At 40.5% G+C, this 19,404-nt stretch overlaps 1 protein-coding gene across 3 annotated transcripts; it reads right to left on the bottom strand.

Moving 5' to 3' along the window:
- Window positions 1-1,004: 1,004 nt before the first annotated feature.
- On the bottom strand, window positions 1,005-16,925 carry TICAM2 (TIR domain containing adaptor molecule 2). 3 transcript variants are annotated; one of them, XM_037032425.1, is made up of 3 exons: window positions 14,882-15,016; window positions 5,818-5,926; window positions 1,005-2,102 (listed from the first exon to the last, which is right to left on the bottom strand). In XM_037032425.1, the coding sequence occupies exon 3, from the start codon at window positions 2,046-2,048 to the stop codon at window positions 1,344-1,346; it is 705 nt and encodes a 234-aa protein (XP_036888320.1). In that variant the 5' UTR covers window positions 2,049-2,102; window positions 5,818-5,926; window positions 14,882-15,016; the 3' UTR covers window positions 1,005-1,343. The 3 variants fall into 3 exon arrangements, with proteins under 3 accessions (XP_036888320.1, XP_036888319.1, XP_036888321.1); XM_037032424.1 differs by lacking the exons at window positions 5,818-5,926; window positions 14,882-15,016 and adding an exon at window positions 16,814-16,925; XM_037032426.1 differs by lacking the exon at window positions 5,818-5,926 and having other exon boundaries at window positions 14,882-15,031.
- Between the last annotated feature and the right edge of the window lie 2,479 nt (window positions 16,926-19,404).

Genomic DNA, 19,404 nt, shown 5'->3' on the forward strand with positions numbered 1-19,404 from the left:
TAGGTTCTTTTTGCATTATAACAGGGCATGATTCATACCACACTCCATCCTGGTCTGTACTCAATGATTCCCATCTCAGCTGGGCCAGAAGGCTGTGAGGGAAAGAACAGGTCTGTTTGGGGCTTCTCTGGCTTGTTAGAGTGTGGGACACTAGAAGAGGAGGTGTTAAAACACATCTCCTACTTCTATCCCAACTCCAAATATTGAGAGACAGACAGAGAAGTGGGAGGCACACAGAGAGAGACTATTCTGAACACCTGAGAAATATTTCCTTAGATAGAACTTTGTGCATGAGAGAAATTTTTTAAAGGTTAGATGAGAGGTAATTGATTAAAGAGTATCTGGCCGAGGACACACAATCATAAACCGTTCAGAAGCTCTGCAATAAAGCCCTGGGTACAGGAGATGACCACTACAGGGAGCTTCAGGCTCCAGGGGACATCTCCACCCTGCTCCATGGAGACTCTAACCACCACACTAACAACTGAGTTACTAGTTGCTGGTGGTACTTGCCTCCAAATGTGCAAATTCCAGAAAAAGAAAACACATTTGTCTGGGTTCTTTTAAAAAGCCCCACCATTCTCACATCTATTTCTGATTTCACATTCATCAGCACTCAACACTCTGCATGTTCTATCCTGGCTAAGCAGATCTCTGGGTGACAATACGGGGGTGCTTTATCACAGCACTCATGAGGGGGAGTCTCAAGAGGGAGGGCGATCAGATCTCTCAGGGCCATTCTTATGCGTGTCTTCTAAGAATGAAATTCAGTGGAAGTGTTTTATATATTTTTAAAGCCTCATCTGAGGATATATTTATAATTTTTTTAAGAGAAAGGAAGGGGGAGAGAGAAACTTCAACGTGAGAAACATCGATCCATTGTCTCACGTACATGCCCCAACCAGGAATCGAACCCACAACCTAGGTATGTACCCTGGCTAAGGAACAAACCCACAACCTTTTGGTGTATAGGACAATACTCCAACCAACTGAGTCACCTGGCCAGGGCAAAAAGTGTTATATTTTTTAAATGTCTATAACATAATTTTTTGTTCAAAGTGCAACACAAGGACTATGAACTAAAAATATCCTTTGTCATATTTATGAACTAGGAAAACTGTGACAGCAAAGTTCTTGAAACTCTGACATTCTCAAGTTTACTGAACATCAAAAAGTACCCCAATTCTCTGATTGGCAGGAATTCATCTTCCTTGTGTTCCACAGGTTCCTATAAGAACAGGATCTCTTTTATTTAAAGTTTTCCTGGAAACTGCTTTCTGAAGTGAGGATAAAAATCATTTGTTTTATAGGAAAAGAGCCAGCCATGTGTTCTGTGCACCATCTCAGGCAATAAATTGCATTTGTACCATTTTTCTTGTCTCTTTCCATATCGCTTGTTGTGTCTTATACACAGACTCCTGAAAAATTCTTTCAACTTGTGTATGGAAGCCACGGCTTTCTTCCTCCAGGGCATTGATGGTTCGAAGAGCAAAGGGAGTCCTTTCCCGGGGCAGGGGATTGTTTAGGGGCCGCATGGGTATAACAGAGTTGTATTTGTGCTGTCTGTTAACAGAGTTCATTAGGGATGTATAGAACTGGAACTTACACCAGGTATCTCTTAAAAAGTTTTCAGTCAACAATAAGATTGTCCATGCAGACCCATTTACAGCATCATCTAAATTCTGTAAATGCTGTCTGCCACATGGCATCTCAGCAAAAATAATTCCGGGTTTGATGCCAAAGCCATTTTGGAGCAGATCCTGGACTCTGAGAGCTTCGCTTATGTCATCTTCTGCATGCAGTATCACAAATTTGAAGAACACCTCTTCCTCTGCTTCCTCATCAGGCACCCCGTCCACTGGCTCAGCCCCCCGCTGCTCTCCTGTTGCCATCTCTGTTGTACTGCTGTGCCCAGCAACATCACACAGGGGGATTTTAGAGTTCCTGGAATCTGACTCATGATGTCTTTGACTTGTATCCACACTGTGGCTTTTACCCAAAGAGAGAGAAAGAGGGCAAGGGTCTATTTTAGACTTCCCGACACCCATGATAAATATCCAAGTTGGAAGAGAAAGCTTTAATTCTTGGCATTTCTTTTCACTCTAAAAGAAGAAATAACAAAGAGAAGAACACTGTAAATTTAATCAAAACATTAAAAATAGAAACTTGCATTCAGCCTGAAAAGCTCAAAAACATGACAATATAAGGTCCTAAGAAAGAAATGCCAAACAGATGACTGGGAAACAAAATCACTTGCCTTTGGTGAGCTTCTAAGGGCTACTACAGAAAGTCCAGGGTAAGTTAAACCGAGGCATCCAGGGAAATGTAATAGGAGACATTGGGAAATATTGAATGGCATTATATTAGCACTATAAACCTCCAGATTAAAATGAATTACTTTGGAATTGTAGTGAAGAGATACCATAGCACTCTATCAATTTGGAGTTAAAATATAACTTCTCCACTATCAAATTATTGTATAGAGTAGAAATATGAAAATCTAAAGAAACAATATTCAAATGTTAGGTATGAAATTTATTTTTATATCAAACACAAAACAGAGTACAAATATCCTAAAGCTGGCTGGCAGGCAGCTCCTACTGACTCAGCACAGAAAGACTAAAAACGCCAAACATCACTGGTTCGGAGCTTTTTTATTTTTCTAAGGTCAGCCGTTACTGCTGTAATGGGGCTGGTGGGGAAATTATAATGAAATTATAATAAGGGTTGTGAAAAGTAAGGCCTACTTTTCTCCAGCTAATCCTGGGAATACTGAATAAAACATATTTATTCACCTAGGGAAAAATAAACATCTTGGTTTGGAAGTGGAATCTAGAAACAAAGACTTGTGATTTTCCCCAGTGACATCAACAAAGAATCATCACTATCTAAACTCATTTTTCTATTTTAAAAATTCTAAGAGTGGAAGAATTTGATCAGCCATGAAAAAAAAGTATTCCATTTGAATCTAATTTAAATAAATATTCAGATAATGCTGGTAATGTTAATATAACTCCAAAATAAACAGTTATAAAGGGTATTATTCTTTTACCAAAAGAAAATTTAGGATACATAAATACAGGCCTCATATTTTCAAACATGGGCCACATTGTTTATTTTCCAGAGTATTTTATTTATTGTTCATGGACAAGGACCAGAGTTTAGTAAGAAATCAGAAATACATTCATAATGACGTAAGTAACACAGCTCCATATGTCAAAATAATTCGGGTTTAGAAGAAACCATTCAGCAAAAATGATGAAAAATTGTTATGGGAAGAGAAGATAAAAAAGAAACACAGAGAACTTCTTCTAATATATATATAGAGAGAAAGGGTTTGCTACTGCCCCTGAATGGGGAAGGTGTCGCTGCTACTGTCTGCCATTTATTGTATCTGTACTTCAGGTTCTGTCTCCACAGTGTAGTACGCCAATTACCAAGAGGCTTTCCAGGCATAATAACTCTAAACTGCTACACATATACACACATATACACATACATCCCAAATAATAAAAACAAGTGAACTTGCACTCTTTTCATTGTTTTGGATTAACTGCTGACTTTGTTACTGCATTATGAAAAAAGGTTTTACTATGCAAAGTTGCAGAAAGAAGCATCCTCTGCATAATGACGTGATTGTTAAACCACTCAGAGACATCTCTTTTCTGTGCCTATTAAAATGATGTTCATTTATTCGTCGAGATAGGTTTGTTAAAGTGATTTAACATCAAAACAATTCAAAATTGTTTTGATCACGAGTTGCTGCAGAGAAGTACACTTGAAGTAATACAAGATAATCATAAAAAATGTCAAAAATTTCTAAGGTAAAATGATGTGTCAAGCCAAATCACAATATTTTTTGAATTTCTAAAAAAGAATTACAACTTTATCTTATTTTTCCAAAATACCAGTTAGAAAAAGAGCAAAACACTCCAGACATCTATGGTATGCTATTCAACTTTCAAGCACTCCCACCTACCCCAAACCTAAGTAGACCAGAGAGAAAAAAGTTAATGACAATGCCTGAAGAACTTCACTATGACCTTCTAATCTGGAAGGAGAGAGGGAGGAGATAGCCGAGGCGGGAAGCTGTGGAAAGCCATGTGCTGGAGACCCGCTTTTCCTATCACCAGTGACTCTAAATGGAGGATGGTCCAGATCCATCACTGGGGTTGGTTCTCAAGGGTAGAAGAAGGAGAGAACCCACCGTGCTCTCTCTGAGCCAATGATCTCCATTAATAAAGAGGGCTCTCCTAGAACAGAAGCAAGGAATGGAGTGCTGATGGAAATGGGCCGAGGGGAGGAGGCTCGCAGCAAGATTCCTGGAAAGCTCCCTTCCAAGTTCTCCTTGCCTATCAGGCATGGTGAGCACCAGGCTAAAGCACTTAGGTTTCCTCTCCTTCCCTCAGTGAAATGGGAGGAGAGTGAAGGTGGCCACTGGGGAGAGACACATGAGATGACATTCACAGGAATGAAAACATGTGTGTATCACTTTTTAATTTACTTTTCAAAGAAAAGGTAGTGATTGAAATACCTAATGACACTGAAAACATCTGTGTTGAAGAGTCACACTCACCATTATCCATCTAGTTACCCCCATGGCCTCCCACTGGTCAATTTAATGTTTCTTCCATATTCTTCTATTCTTTCTTTATAAATACAGTATATTCTTTCTGTTTTTCAAAACAGCAGTATATATAATATAGATGCATCACACATGTATTATATGCAACACATATGCAGCATATGCACACACGTGTGTGTACTGTTTGTACATGTGCTACACACATATACATGTGTTGCATATATTTATATATAATACTTTTGGGAAAATATTATATTCTCTTACATACACAAACAGCCAAATACCAGTATATACACAGATTGCTTTTTCTCATTAATACTGTGACCTCAGAGCTTTCCACACCAGTACAAAGAGAACTTCTTCACTCTTTCTCACAACGACATAATCTTCCAGCACATGGGGGTACTACAACTGTCCCCTGTTCCTGGATATGTGAGTTGTTTCCAATCTACTACTATTATGAATAATGCTGCAATAACTTCAGGCAACAGCCATTTCATGTGTGTGCAAGTCCATCCATACAATAATTCTACCAAATGGAGTTTCTGTATCAAAGGACAAGTGCATTTGTTATAACAATGATTTGGCCAAATCATTCTCTGTAAGATTGAACCTTTTTTTTTTTGGTTTGTTTTTAACTTGGTACAATGACACTCCCACTTCCCCCTCCCTTGCCGCAGCAAAGATCCAAGACCTCCACAGCTACCAATTATTATTGCCCACAGCCCAACAGAGCTAATCACATCCCCTTAGTCAAGAGAAATGTGGAAAAATATAACCCATCAAAATGAAGCCCTGAAACAGATTCTGAAGGGAAGATCAGAACAGCTCTGAGATATGAAGGATGATGGTGTGGAATGTATGCACTCTGTATCTAGGCAAAAGAGGGTCCAACGGAATCTTCCACATTAAACCGGACTAAAACGGGAAGAACACCTTGGCAAATATGCAAAAATATTACAGACATAAAAAGAAGAAACATAGTATACAAAAACTACATGCTCCAGAATCAGACTGCCTGAATGCAAATCCTGGTTTTGCTTTAAAAAAACTGGGAGACTTTGTACAAGTTACCAAATGTATTTGTGCTTTGATTTTATGTGTAAAATGGTAATAATTATACGACCCACATTTAGGGGTTTTAGTATATAATTACAGTACCTATAAAGATCAAAAGGACTTATGGCAATGCCCCCCAAACTTCAGCAGCTATACTGTTATTAAATACTCACCAAGAGGCTGAAGAAAAACTGACACACCAAACGCTTATGTTCTGGGACAGCGCTACTCAAAGTGCAGTCCACGGACAAGCTGCCTGCCTCTGAACTTTCCGGTGCCGGCCTACAAGACAAGGAGATTGTGCCAGGATGTCAATCAACTACATCACTTAAGTATGCTGTTCAGTTCAGCTGACTTTTTTCATAGTAAGATATTTTCAATGAAGAAACCAGAATGGTTTACACTGGGTGTGTGCTGCTTATATTACAGATAAGCACTTTGATTAACACTGATCTAGGAGACAATAAAGAGAATGTTATCAATAAAACAAAAATATTAGTCCTGGCCAGGTAGCTCAGTTGGTTAGAGCACTGCCCCATATGCCAAGGTTGCGGGTTACATCACTGGTCAGGGCACATACAAGAAACAACCAATGAATGCATAGATAGGTGAGACAACAAAGCAATGTTTCTCTCTCTCTCTCTCCAACTTCCTTTCTCTCTAAAATCAATAAATAAAAATATTTTTAAAATACTGATGATGAGATGACACAATTAGATGAAAAGAGACTGTAGACAAATCAAGGAGCAAACACCATGAAACAAATATGAAATCAAAACCATATCAGTTAAATATGGCAGAAAGGCTTGAAAAAATATCACAGAATAAGGAAAGGAAAAAAGATATAGCTATGGAGATAGCTTTTAAACAGCAACTGATATAATCTAAACAAATGCATTTGAAATAGAAAATCCAATAAATACAACCAAAAAATTCAGAGACATAACAGATTCACCACCCTAATCCAAATGTCTGGTTACTGATGACAACCAGACATTATGTGCCTCCTGATGTAATCAGTAGGATGTGCACAGTACAATGTATGACAAGATTTGCTAATGATGTTGAGTAGGCATAGAACATAGAGTTTGGAGTTTGGGAGAGAAGTCCAGCCAGAAGATTATATATTTGGCATTTATCTGTGTATAGATTATAGTTAAAACCTAAAAACTATATGAAATTATTAAGAGTGAGTCTAGATAGAAAAAGAAAGTGGATTTCTGACTTGCCAGCCCCCACCATAACCGGAGCCCTTTCTTAAAATAAATCTCCCTCCCTCCTTCCATCTCTCCCACTCTCTCTCTCTCTAACCTATTAGCCCTGTTTCTCTGGAGAACTCTATCATGGGTTTCTTTAAAAGTTTGTTGCCCTAAAACTAAGATTTAATGTTTGCATTTTTAAAATATTATGACCACTTGGGAAGAGAGGCTCCCAAACAGTAGGTAAAATAATAACCGATAATAATTTGATAAGATTGCCAGCTGATTTCTCAAAAGAAACCTTATAGGAAAGAAGGTCCTGGAAAGAAGTATTCCAAGTCTTGAAAGGCAAGGACCTCCATCCAAGATTGCTTTATCCAGCAAAGCTTTCATTTAGAATGGAAGGGCAGATAAAGAGCTTCTCAGATAAGATCAAGTTCAAGGAGTTCATCACCACCAAGCCCTTATTGTATGAAACATTAAAGGGACTTATCTAAGAAAAAGAAGATAAAAAATATGAACAGTAAAATGACAACAAACTCACAATTATTAACAACCACATCTTAAACAAAAACAAAAGCAAACTAAGCAAACAACTAGAACAGGAACAGAACCACAGAAATGGAGATCACATGGAGGGTTATCAACAGGGAAGTAGGAGGGGGAGAGAGGGGAGAAAGGTACAGAGAATAAGTAGCATAGATTGTAGGTAGAAAATAGGGGGAGGGTAAGAATAGTATGGGAAATGTAGAAGCTAAAGAACTTATAAATTACAACCCATGGACATGAACTAAAGGGGGAAATGTGGGTGGCAGGGGGTGTGCAGGGTGGAGGGGAGTGAGGGGGGAAAGGGGGACAACTGAAACAGCATAATCACTAAAATATATTAAAAATAATTAGATAATAAAATACATGCACATATATAATTTTTAAACTTGCCCATGTGTTTACCACAGAAAAAGCTTTGTGTTTAAATCACTGCCTCTGAAATTTAACACAATTAAGAAATCTAGTACTGTACATGACTCCTTCAGCCTTTAAGTTCTTTCCTATCTAAACAGCACCATCTTCTGGGAAATACATGTATAATCAATAATTTCCTGTCAACTTTTTCACTATTTTTTCAGTAATTTTGTTGATTATGCTATTAGAATTGTCCCAATTTCCTCCCTTATGTCCCCCTCTGCCCAGTAACCCCCTTCCCTTCGGCAATATCCTCACCCCAGTTCATGTCCATGGCTTGTGCAAGTAAGTTCTTTGGCTTCTCCATTCCTATACTATTCTTAACATCCCACCCCTCCAGGCTATTTTGTACCTACCGATTATGCTTCTCAATCCTTGCACCTTTTCCATTTTCCCCTTTTCTCCTCCCAGCTGATAACACTCCAAATGATCCCTATATCTATAATTCTGTTCCTATTCTGTTTATTTGCTTAGTTTGTTTTTTTCTGTTTAGATTCAGTTGTTAATAGTTGTGAGCATGGTGTCATTTTAATGCTAATAGTTTCAATCTTCTTTTTCTTAAACAAGTCCCTTTAAAATTTCATGTAATGGCTTAATGATAATTAACTCCTTTATCTGAGAAGCACTTTATCTGCTCTTTGATTCTAAATGATAGCTATGCTGAACAGAGTAATCTAGGTTGTAGGTCTTTGCTTTTCATCACTTTGAATACTTCTTGCCAATCCCTTCTTGCCTGCAACGTTTCTTTTGAGATATCAGCTGATAGTCTTATGGGAACTCCTTTGCAGGTAACTCTCTGCTTTTCTCTTTCTGCTTTTAAGATTCTTTCCTTATCTTTAACCTTTGGCATTTTAATTATGATGTGTCTTGGTGTGGCCGTCTTTGGGTCCAACTTCTTTAGGATTCTCTGTGCTTCTTGGACTTATATGTTTATTTCCTTTGCCAAATTAGGGAAGTTTTCTTTCATTATTTTTTCAAATCAGTTTTCAATTTCTTGCTCTTCCTCTTCTTGGGACATCCCTAAGATTTAGATGTTGGTACTTTTGGAGATGCCCCAGAGTCTTCTTATACTATCCTCGTTTTTTTCCATTCTTACTTCTTCCTTCTGTTCTGACTGAATGTTTCTTTCTTTCTTATGTTTCAAATCATTGATTTGAATCTCAGCCTTCTTCCCTTTGCTGCGGATTCTTTATTTCACTTAGTGTGACCTTCATTTCGTCCTTTATGTTGTTGCCATACTCAACAAGTTCTCTGAGCATCCTGATCATCAGTATTTTGAACTCTGCATCTGATAGGCTGGCTAATCACCGTTTTGCTTAGTTCTTTTTCTGGGGTTTTGTTCTGTTTTCACTTGAGCCATATTTCTTTGTGTCTCCTCAATTTGGCAGCCTCCTTGTGTTGTTTTCGGTGTATTAGGTAGAGCTGTTTTGACTCCCTGTCTTAGCACACCTGTTAAGTTATACAGGGTGGAGCCTTAGGTATTCACCAGGGTGGGGCAACTCACTTCAGAATTGTGGCTCTGTGTTGGGGGAGGGTTCAGTGAGGGGATAATGCCACTGCCTTGCTGCTGGAGGTTTGCCCAGCACTCAGCCTGTTTCCAGTCATTTCACCAACTTCCCACATGCAACTGGCATCCTTTCAGCTGTTGCCCTGGTGCTGAATCCCTGAGTGGGAGGGTTTGCATGTGTTCTGAGTCCATATGGGCCCTTTAAACCAACTCTCCGGAGAAACTGGCAATTTCTTCCACCACCCCAGCCCTCACTGGATTTTACAGCCAGAAGTTACGGGGTTTTATCTTCCCAGTGCTGGAACCGTCGGCTGGCCTGGGATTGCTTGTTCCCAAAGTATCCCTCTGGATTTTTATCTACCACACGTGAATATGGGACCACTCGTTCCACCACTGCTGCTGCCTCTCCACATCTCCTTGTCTCTCCATTCAACTCCATGTCTCCGCTCCTCCCTGCCCATCTGGATAAACACGGCTTCTTTAAGTCCTTGGTTGGTTGCTGGACTTCCATACAGTTTGATTTTCTGGCAGTTCTGGGTGTTATTTGTTTTGAGGTTAGTTGTAATTCTTCTTGTGGTTGCGCAAGGAGGCAAAGTGAGTCTACCTACACCTCCACCTTGACCAGAAGTCAGTTAATACATTTTGATGTTAAAAACTTACTCTGTACCAAGACCTGGTAGGTTTAAGGGCTGTGAAGCCAGAATAAATAGAAAACTAGGTGCTTCATTCAGAAAACTAGGTGCGTCACCTTCATTACAGGTGCTAGGAAAGACACCTGCAGAACAGAATACTAAGCATTAGTAGGGCTGAGAGAGGTGGACATTTTCCATGCAGTAGAACCAGCATTTGCAAAAATGAGGCACCAGAGGGCAAATTCTGTTAGGATAATTTTACAGTATGTGTTTATATGGCTCATGTGTATTAATACGAAGGCAAGAGGAAGGTAGTGGTAAGAGATGAGAAGAGAGATAAACAGGATTAGAGAGCATAAGGATTCTAATCTATTATGTTCAAGACTTTGAATCTGATCCTGTTGACAGAGGACCCCTGGTAGGTGTTAGTGAGGAAGTGATATGATCTGACTCGTTTAGACAGGGTAAAACAGCTGCAGTAAGGAGACTAGGCTAGAAGCCTGGAAGGCCTTACACTGGGAGAACAAACAGTGGAGAGGCAATAACCTGCGTGAGAAAGCAGAGTCCAGACCTAAGGAAGTGATAATGGACACAAAGATGTATAGCAGGTAACAAAGGCAAGTAGGTGCCAGAAAGAATTGAGTGTGCCTCCCAAGCCTGATCCTTGTGTAACTTGGTAATGTTGGCATTTGCCAAGATGAATGGGGTGAAGGTGAGTGTGACCAATTAATCCAGTTGGGGATATAAGGAGGTTGGGGATCCTATAACCTAGAAGAGGAGCTGTCCAGTAGGCAGTTACACAGGTAGACCCAATGCTTGGGAGAGCATCTTCATGGAGGATAAAAGTTTGGCACTAGTTCAAATTTGTGAGTAACTAAGAATAGGTAGAAAGAAAGGAGAACAGAACTAATGCCCGCAAGGCATCCAGAGGAGAAGGGGCCCACAAAGGAGGGAGAGGAGTGGTCCTGGAGCAGGAGGAGAATCAGATGCCAATGGGTATCTGGAGCCAAGGGGAGAGAGTGCTTGGAGCAATAGTCAATCCCCTGCATTTAGCACCCGCACGAATGGTGGGAGTCACGTCAGACTGCAGTGTTCTGAAAAGTCTACAGGAAGTGAGGGCCTGAGAAGGGAATACTTAGCTGAGAAAGAAGAGGAAAGCAAGCCAACAGCTACAAATGAGTGTAGAGTCAGAGAGGATTTCACTGAGAAGTAATACTGCCTAGAAACTGAGGAAATTTGCTAGTAGGGAGGAAGAATGAACAATATGGGCAGGAGCATCTTAGAGCTGAGCTGTTATCCTCTTGGTCATGGGGCAGTTCTGTTGCTCGTCAACTTCCCTCTTTCTCTAGGAGGGCAGAGAAAATTTGCCACTTAACTCCCGAGTGTGCTATGCTGTGTGATAATGTTGGTGAACACTGGGTAACGTGGTGACACACAGGACTTTGGACTTTACCTTCTGGGAAGAAGGTTAGTGCACATTTGTTTGTATGAGGGATAGTTGCATTATCTTGAAAGAGAGCATATTGCTATTACTATTGTTGCCTGGCAATTTAGATGTGGAAAGAAGGCAGGTATGATGTGAAGTAGACAAAGAAGTATTCTGCCGCAGGTACTGCAGATTTGCTCATCCAAAATTTATTCCGACTTCCTTTTAGTGTGCCTTCCTGAACTCCCTGCACTACAAGTACTAAGAGCTGTATTTCCTAGATTCCCTTGAAGCTAGGGTTCAAGATATCATTTAAATTCTATCAATCAGATATACGTACATCTCTGAGTTAAATATGAAGGCAGGCAGATCATGAGGCACCTATATTGCTGGTTCAGACTCCAGCAGAGTTGGCATGACTCAGGAGCTGGCAGCTCCCTGATGTGGCAGGTTTCCTGGTCATGGCAAAAGCCCCAGAAACACTAGACCCATGCTGCTAGGTGGTATGAGGAGGTGTCTTTAGACGCCTAAAGACTCAACCTAGAGTCTAGCTCTTCAACCTTCCTGATGAGACTATAAATCTTGTAATACCCTCTAATGCATACCTTTCTGCTTAAACTAGCTAGAGTAGATTCTGTTCCCTGCAACTAAACTGTGATTGGTACAGCATCCGAACTCAGGACAAGGAGCTACAGCACAGGTCAGCAGCAAAACATGGCCTACCACCTATTAAAAAAAATTTTTTTTATTGATTGATTTGGGTTGGTGGGGAGAGAGAGAGGAAAAAAAAAGGGAAAGACTTGTTCGACTTCATGCATTCATTGACTGACTCTTGTATGTGCCCTGACAAGGGATGAAAGTTGCAACCTTCGCTAATTGGGACAATGCTCTAACCAAATTGCTCCAGCCAGGGCCCACCTGTTTTTGTAAATAAGGCTGTACTGGAAGACAGCCATGCCCATTTATTTATGTACTCTCTGCAGTTAATTTCCTGCTACAGAGGTACAGTTGAGGGATTATGATAGAAACCATATGGCCCATAAAGCTAACAATATTTACTTCCTGATTCTTTCCAGAAAAACTCTGCCTACCTCAGGATGACCACATGGCAGTGCCAGGGTACAACAGGACAGACCTGTGTCAGCCAGACAAGGAACATGGGGATTTTTCTTTCACTTCATCACACTGAAAATATTTTTAAAATCCCAACTAGGGTAATTAATACTTTCAGGAAAAGGTAGAATTTGAATCCATCCTGATCTTATACTGAAATAACATTACTACAAATAACATCATCACCTGCCCGGTTATGCTAGCCAGAAACCTGAGGCGTGGCTGACACTTTCCCCTTCCTCTCCTACACTTTCAATTCCAACTATCACCAAGTTCTGTGTATTCAACCTCCAAAGTACATCTCAAATTGCTCTGCTTTCCCTCTCCACATTTTCAGCCTAGGTCAACATCTCTCCCCTAGTCCACTGCACTGCTTCCTAATTGGTATCTTCTGTCCACTGTGGTCAGTCTAACTCATTCTTCCTTCGGCAGCCACATGGATCTTTTTAAACACATCTGATCACGTTACTCATATTTACAACCCACCAATGGCCCTGGACTGCTCTGAGAATAAACACTTCTTAACGTGACCAGTGCTGCCCTGTACCTGACTCCTCAGCTCCAAGTCACCTCTTTCCTCTCTCTGCTTTGTTCCTCCAGCTCCCTGGACAGAAGCCTTTTTTTTTCAGATGCTCCAATTTGCTCAGCTTTCTCCTGTCACAGGATCTATGAAGACCTTTTACCACAATTTTGAAGTATGAGCTACATGACTATATTTTCTTACTAGAGATCTTGTACGTAGTATCATACTTGGGTTAGCCAAAACTCTACTGACAGTAAACAATCAGAATGTCCAAAAACTGGGGAATGGCAACAACATAAATTATGTCATATTTTTATATGGTGAATCCTATTAAATTGTTAAAATGTTTGAGTGTTATGAATAATTTTAATATGAGAAATGCTTCCATAATAAGTGAAAACAGTAAAGTATAATATAACAAATACAGTATGATTTCAGCTTTGTAAAACAAACTAGAGAAAACAGATTGGAAAGAGGTACACCAAAAAGGTAACATTGGTTATTGGTGTTTGGTAGGTGTGTAAATGTACATATAATCTATATGTGTATCTATATACATCCTTTTTCTACAATGATAATGCAATCTGAAAAAAATTATTCCTTTAGTAAATAAGAAAACTGTTGTGTAGGTTATGTGCTTTTAAATAGAGGTCAGCTGATGTGATGCCCAGACAGCATATTCCTTATGTGCCATATCCGCACATTCCAGATGGCTGGAGCCCATTTCCAGGTTTAACTCTTGTTGACCTCCTACTTCCTATCTATAGGAAAATTTTCAAAGAATCTGGGCTTGCTCTCTCTAAACCAAACAGGGATCTTCCAATATTCTACTTATTTACAAGCACCATGGAGCAGTATCATCTCCATCTAAACAAACTGTTGAGCAAGTAAACACGTAATTACTTGAAAACAAGCGCGCACACACACACACACACACACACACACTGCTTCTACCAGGTAAAAAAGCAAAAACACACAAACGAACCTTGCCTGGGCACTGGCTTTTTTATCTGTGAAGCCATCTCTGGATTCACCCACCAGGAAGCCCCACGTTGCTGAGTGCTGTCTAGCTCACACATACTGAAGCTTCTGACACGTGTTTTCATTCTAATGCACTCCTGGCTTCCCTTTTAACCCCTATTCTCTTCTATTTGATACATATCCCACATCCACTTATTTTAAAATTTTATTTAGTATTCTATTGCACATATTTATTCACACATCCCAATTCTGAAATTAAAAATTTTTTTCCTCTAGAACAGGGTAAGGTAATACATATACTAATGATAACATTGCAGAACAAATTCCTTGGGATTAAAATAAGAAATAAGCATTATAAATTAAACAGTTCTCTACCCCCCAGTGGCTTTTCCCAAAGATAAAAATGTTCTTTTTCACTTCCATTCCCATATATTTTAAAAAGAGAACTAAATTTTGCTGTAAAATCTTGATATTCTCAAAACTGCTTAGTCACTACACCTAGAAAACTTGTATAATACTTTCTACTTCATTTTTTTCTTTCCACTTAAACTACCTGTTACCGGTATCATTCAGAAAGTCTCCAAATCAGAGACCACTGCTTCCTATGGAAGCAATGGCATTGCCAAAAAAATACTGCATAGTTTTTTTTGTAGACTGGAGAACATTTTTCTTTCACTTTCTAAATTTAAAAATGAGAACTGGCACCAAAGGGCAAACTCCCAAACAGGAAGAACATTTTATAAAAGCACAGAATTTAAGAGCAAACTCTATCTTAACAAAATGAGGCTCAAGAGAAAGCATCTGTTGTGCACTTCGATATTAGAGTCCTAGCAACCAACAATGTCTAGAGGTGCATAAGCTTCATGGAATACTAGTATCTGACAGCAACATACCTGTGGATCAGTAGCAAAAAAAGTTAAAACAGGACTATGGCAGATAAAACATCTGAACAGGGAAGTGAGGGAAGCGAAGGAGCACAGCCTGTGATGGCCTAGCCGAGGTCCACTGCAGGCGAAGGCAACAGCAGCAGGATCTTCATCCCTTCACTGAAATAAGCAATAAAGAAGGTAGGAGATAAGATCATAGTCACCAGGGATTAGATCACATAGGGCTTTGAAGCCATTGTAAGAGTGTGGTTTTTATGACCGCAATAAATGGCCATCAAAAGGTTCTGAAGGGAAGTCAAAGCTCTAACTGTATTTGAGAAAAGTCATTGCTCTTTATAGAAAGACTAGAGGAGCAAGGGCAGAAGCAAGAAGAGCAAATCAGAGAATTCACAGTCATCTAGGTAAGAGACTGTGGTTTGCATGAGAGAGATAGTGAGATGTGTTTAGATTTGAGATATTTTTTCAAGGTAGACACAAAAAATTGCTAGATGCTCGGATGTAGGGTCTGAGCATCAGGATGCGTCAAGGATGATTCCTAGAGTTTCAGCCTAGTTGAATGGCATTAACATTTACTGAGATAAGGAAGGTAACTGAGGGGAGAGTGGAGGGGTCAACTGGGTGGGTGTGATATCAGCAATTGTGTTTGACCATTTTTTCTGTGAACAACCTGGTCGAGAACCAGACTGTTTGAGAACTGAGATGTTCCAGAACCAAGGTTTCACTGTATTAAATTTAAACGTCTATTAGATTTCCAAATGGAGTTCATGAGTAAACACCTGGATGAACACATCTGGAAGTCGGCAGAAGTAAAGATAGAGATAAAAATTTGGAAGTTATAACCTTATAGATGTTATTCACAGCCATGGAATATAGCTTAGACAGAAACTGCCTTGGGATAAAGTATGGCTAGAAAGAGAGTATGGCCAAGAACTGAGCCTTGTGGTACTCTTAACATTTAATGGTTGGGAAGAGGATAAGTCTGCAGACACAGGAGTGACGAGTGAGAAGAGGTGACCTGGAAGCTAACTGAAGAAGGAATAACGTGGAGGGAGCTAAGGTGAAAACTCCACAGATACTGGATTTCATAAGGGACAAGGGGGTGATGAAGACAGAAAGCCCAGAGGAATGGGTGGAGGATGAAATAGGAAAGGTGGAAATAGAGACTTGGTGGCAAGTCCTTTAATGAAGTTTTGTTGTTTAAATAATAGGCAGCAAAGAAATGGGCAGGACCTGGAAAGGGATGTTTGTGGGTGGAGTGAAGCTTATTTAAAGGCAAGATTTATCAGCGGACCAGTATTTTTTAAATGAATAAAAAATACCATGAGTAGTAAATGGTTCAACAATATAAAAATGGCTTATACTCAAGTTCCATACAGCTGGACATGAGTGTAACATTTACTTTGCTTCATAAGGAAGTAAGACATTATTTTACTCTGGCTCATCTACTTTCGGATTTAAATGAGATATAAAATAGAGTTGCTTACCTCCATTCATAACCAACACACTATTTAAAGTGTTAAAATATCATATTTTAAAGATTCTCCATTTTTAAAGTTTACTGCCATGAAAAACTGGAGGGGTCCTAACTAATATAATACCGAAAACTAGTTCACAGTTGCCAGCCCAAGTTATTTTTATCCAAATTACCTTTTTTACAAGAAGCCAAAAAAGAAAACCAAAACCTTGAGCATTTTGTGCCTGGATGAAGTTCACGCAGAACCTGTAAGCCATTTAAGACTCTGGGCTATTTGCTTTATCGCTCAGAGGTTTCTTTTAAAAATGGGTTTCCTAGTCTAGGTGAAACTTAGAACATCAGAAAGTTGTGTGGATCTTCCCTTCACAGTAAGGAACCCGCTGCCGGGCCGGTAGCAAGGCCACCCCGCCCCTAAGCCCAACCCGAGCCCGCGGCCCCTCCCCTCACCTCCGCACCCTACTAGCCTGTAAGGGGTGCAGGCTTTTTCATCTTCTTCAGCCCCCGAGCGGACCCACTCGGTAGGCGACCTTTCCTGGGTGTTGGGAGGGAAAGGAGACTTGTCCTGTAGCCACGCCCACTGCCTCCCATGCTCCGCCTGGCGGAAGTTGCAAGGCTGCGAGGTTCCCACCCCTCGGATACGCTGACACACAGCTTTGCCCCGCCCCCACCCCGCCCCCGCAGCTGCCCAGGTATAGCTCGGGCCTGGGAGGCAGTTCCTTGGAAGTGAGTCAGAAGTTATAATCTGGCTGGACCTGTCCGAGGGGAAGGAAAAAACCTGTCATTCACATAGGTGGAAAAGACGAAATCACGCTGGGGAACTCTGGTCGTGGCAAATGTGCACTCTCCGTGCACTGTGGCTTTCCCCGCCCCCTCACCCTCCACTTAAATTCCGTCTGAGCTGGAGGCCTGGAAGTGTCGGGGGGTGGGGGTGGGGGCGGGCGCAGGGAGGGGGGTTTGGAACTCCACTGTATCTGCTACTCAAAGACATGGGGGCTGCAACCGCTGCTTCTGTCTTCCAGGCACACTCAACACTGACCCCCTGTAAAGTCTAGGCCTCCTAGACCGGACCCCTGGAAAATGGCATGTCTTACCCAAACACAGATTCTGGACTTTTCCCCCGAGCTACCAGTGACTACTTCCAAGGTGGTCCCTTGACGTTTCCTTTCCCTTTGGACTCCCACTGAATGTCGCTGTAGCCAATCACCCCCTACCCCCATCTTGCTCAGGTTCCTTTTCCACAACCTAAACGGACTGGGAATTCACTGATTATTAAGGCAGAACAACAACAAAAAAGCAATCAAGTGAATGAAACATAAAAAGCCTTATGCCAACATAAGAAACATCCAGGCATGTAAAAATATTTCAGTTTATTTGAGCCAAACTGACGACAATTAACCCAGAAGCAAAATCTCAACGAATTGAGAAAATGCTCCAGAGAATGGCAGTTTTGCACCTTATTTTATACAACAGAATGAAGGGAGGAGGCCTAAGGGGGTTATATGAAATTCATTGGTGATAGATTAGGGAGGTGGGAGAAAGCAAAGCAGAGAAATCTCTGGGATTGGATAAAAAGAAAATGAATAGACACACTTCTTCAAGTGTGGGCTCCTAGGTGGGTATAGAACAGTTAATGACAACAATGAGGGGCTCTGTGGGCTCCTGTTCTGGTAGGAGATTGTGCCCTGAAGGGTCTGGAAAAGGGAAGTTATCCTGACATTCCATAGGTGTGTTATCACAGATGCAAATAAGGCAGTAAGACCAGCTTAGTTAAGGTCAGGATTGACCTTTGTCATGAAGGATACCAGCCCAGGACATGACTTCCTGCCATGAGCTGCTTTTTGTTAAAAAGTTTCTAGACCACCCTGTGTGACAACTTTAGGTCTCTGAGTTTGCAAGGCCACCATGCTGGCCTCACATAGGCTTGTCAGGTTTCATTCACACTTATAAAGCCAAACACTTGATCCTACCCTATCTACTTCGGGCTCCCAATCCTAGTCATATCCTAAGAACCCAGTTCAAAAATAGTCTCCCAGCCCTTCTCTGATTCTCAGGCAATCTCTATTTCCTGCCGCAGATAGAGCTAAGAGTTATTTCCTGCTTCTTCACTCCCACCCAACAGGACAGGCCATTGAAGTTTAATAGTAATTACTTGGGGCAACTCCCTAATAAGCACCACTGCAACACAATTCATACCCTCTGACAGCTGGTTTCTTCTCACACCATTTTCCAACAATTCTATTTCAACTATTCAGGTACATAGTGGCCTTGTTACTAAATTCCAATGATACCCCTGAGACTCTCTCTTTGGCAACTGACAAAGTTGACTTATTGTCTTCTCCAGATACTCTATTTCCTTGATGTCAACCACTCCATGTAGCTTTTATATTTACCAAACCTGTTAAATTATTCTTTCAGTCTCCTCTGCCTGTTTCTCTCATAACCCTTCAAATCAGTGCTTTTTAATTTTTTCACTGCAATGCTACTAATGGCAAATGCAATAAACATTTATTTCTCCATTCACCACCCATATCTCATGCAGAAATGAACCCAAAGTCACTAATGTTAAGAGTAAATTCATTTCAATTTTTCCATTTTGTTTCAAATTGTTCCAAATTTTGCATTGTTCTTCTTAAGTTTGTTCTAAGAAAATATTTTAAATTGGTTACGAGTCTCATTACTTATATTTTCTAGCCCAATTATTACATATACATTTCAAGAAATGCACTAATTAACTTATGCCACAAATATTTGGTGCTAGGCACTAGGGATATAGTATGAACTATACGGTCACACACGGTCCTGGTCCTCCTGGAGAGTTTGCAGTCTAGTCCAGGAGACAGACAACAGACATGTAAACAAGTAGAAAATTTCAGGCCCATTCATTGTGAATGAGTGAATGAATGAATGAAAGGAATAAAGCAGAGTAAAGTGGGTAGGACTGCTAATTAAATCAGAGAAGAGATGGCTTCTTTGATATGTGAAATGTTTTCCCTGTGGCGTCCCACACCTAAAATCCTTGACATTAAATGTTGATGTTTTCAAGGTCTGGATCCTC

The sequence above is a fragment of the Sturnira hondurensis genome, unplaced genomic scaffold (genome assembly GCF_014824575.4).
Source record: "Sturnira hondurensis isolate 20B ecotype Veracruz unplaced genomic scaffold, ASM1482457v3 Scaffold0021354, whole genome shotgun sequence".
NCBI lineage: Eukaryota > Metazoa > Chordata > Mammalia > Chiroptera > Phyllostomidae > Sturnira > Sturnira hondurensis.

What these genes read in the sequence shown, in the direction of transcription:
- TICAM2 (XM_037032424.1), bottom strand. Translation starts at nt 2,048, where the DNA reads ATGGGTGTCGGGAAGTCTAAAATAGACCCTTGCCCTCTTTCTCTCTCT.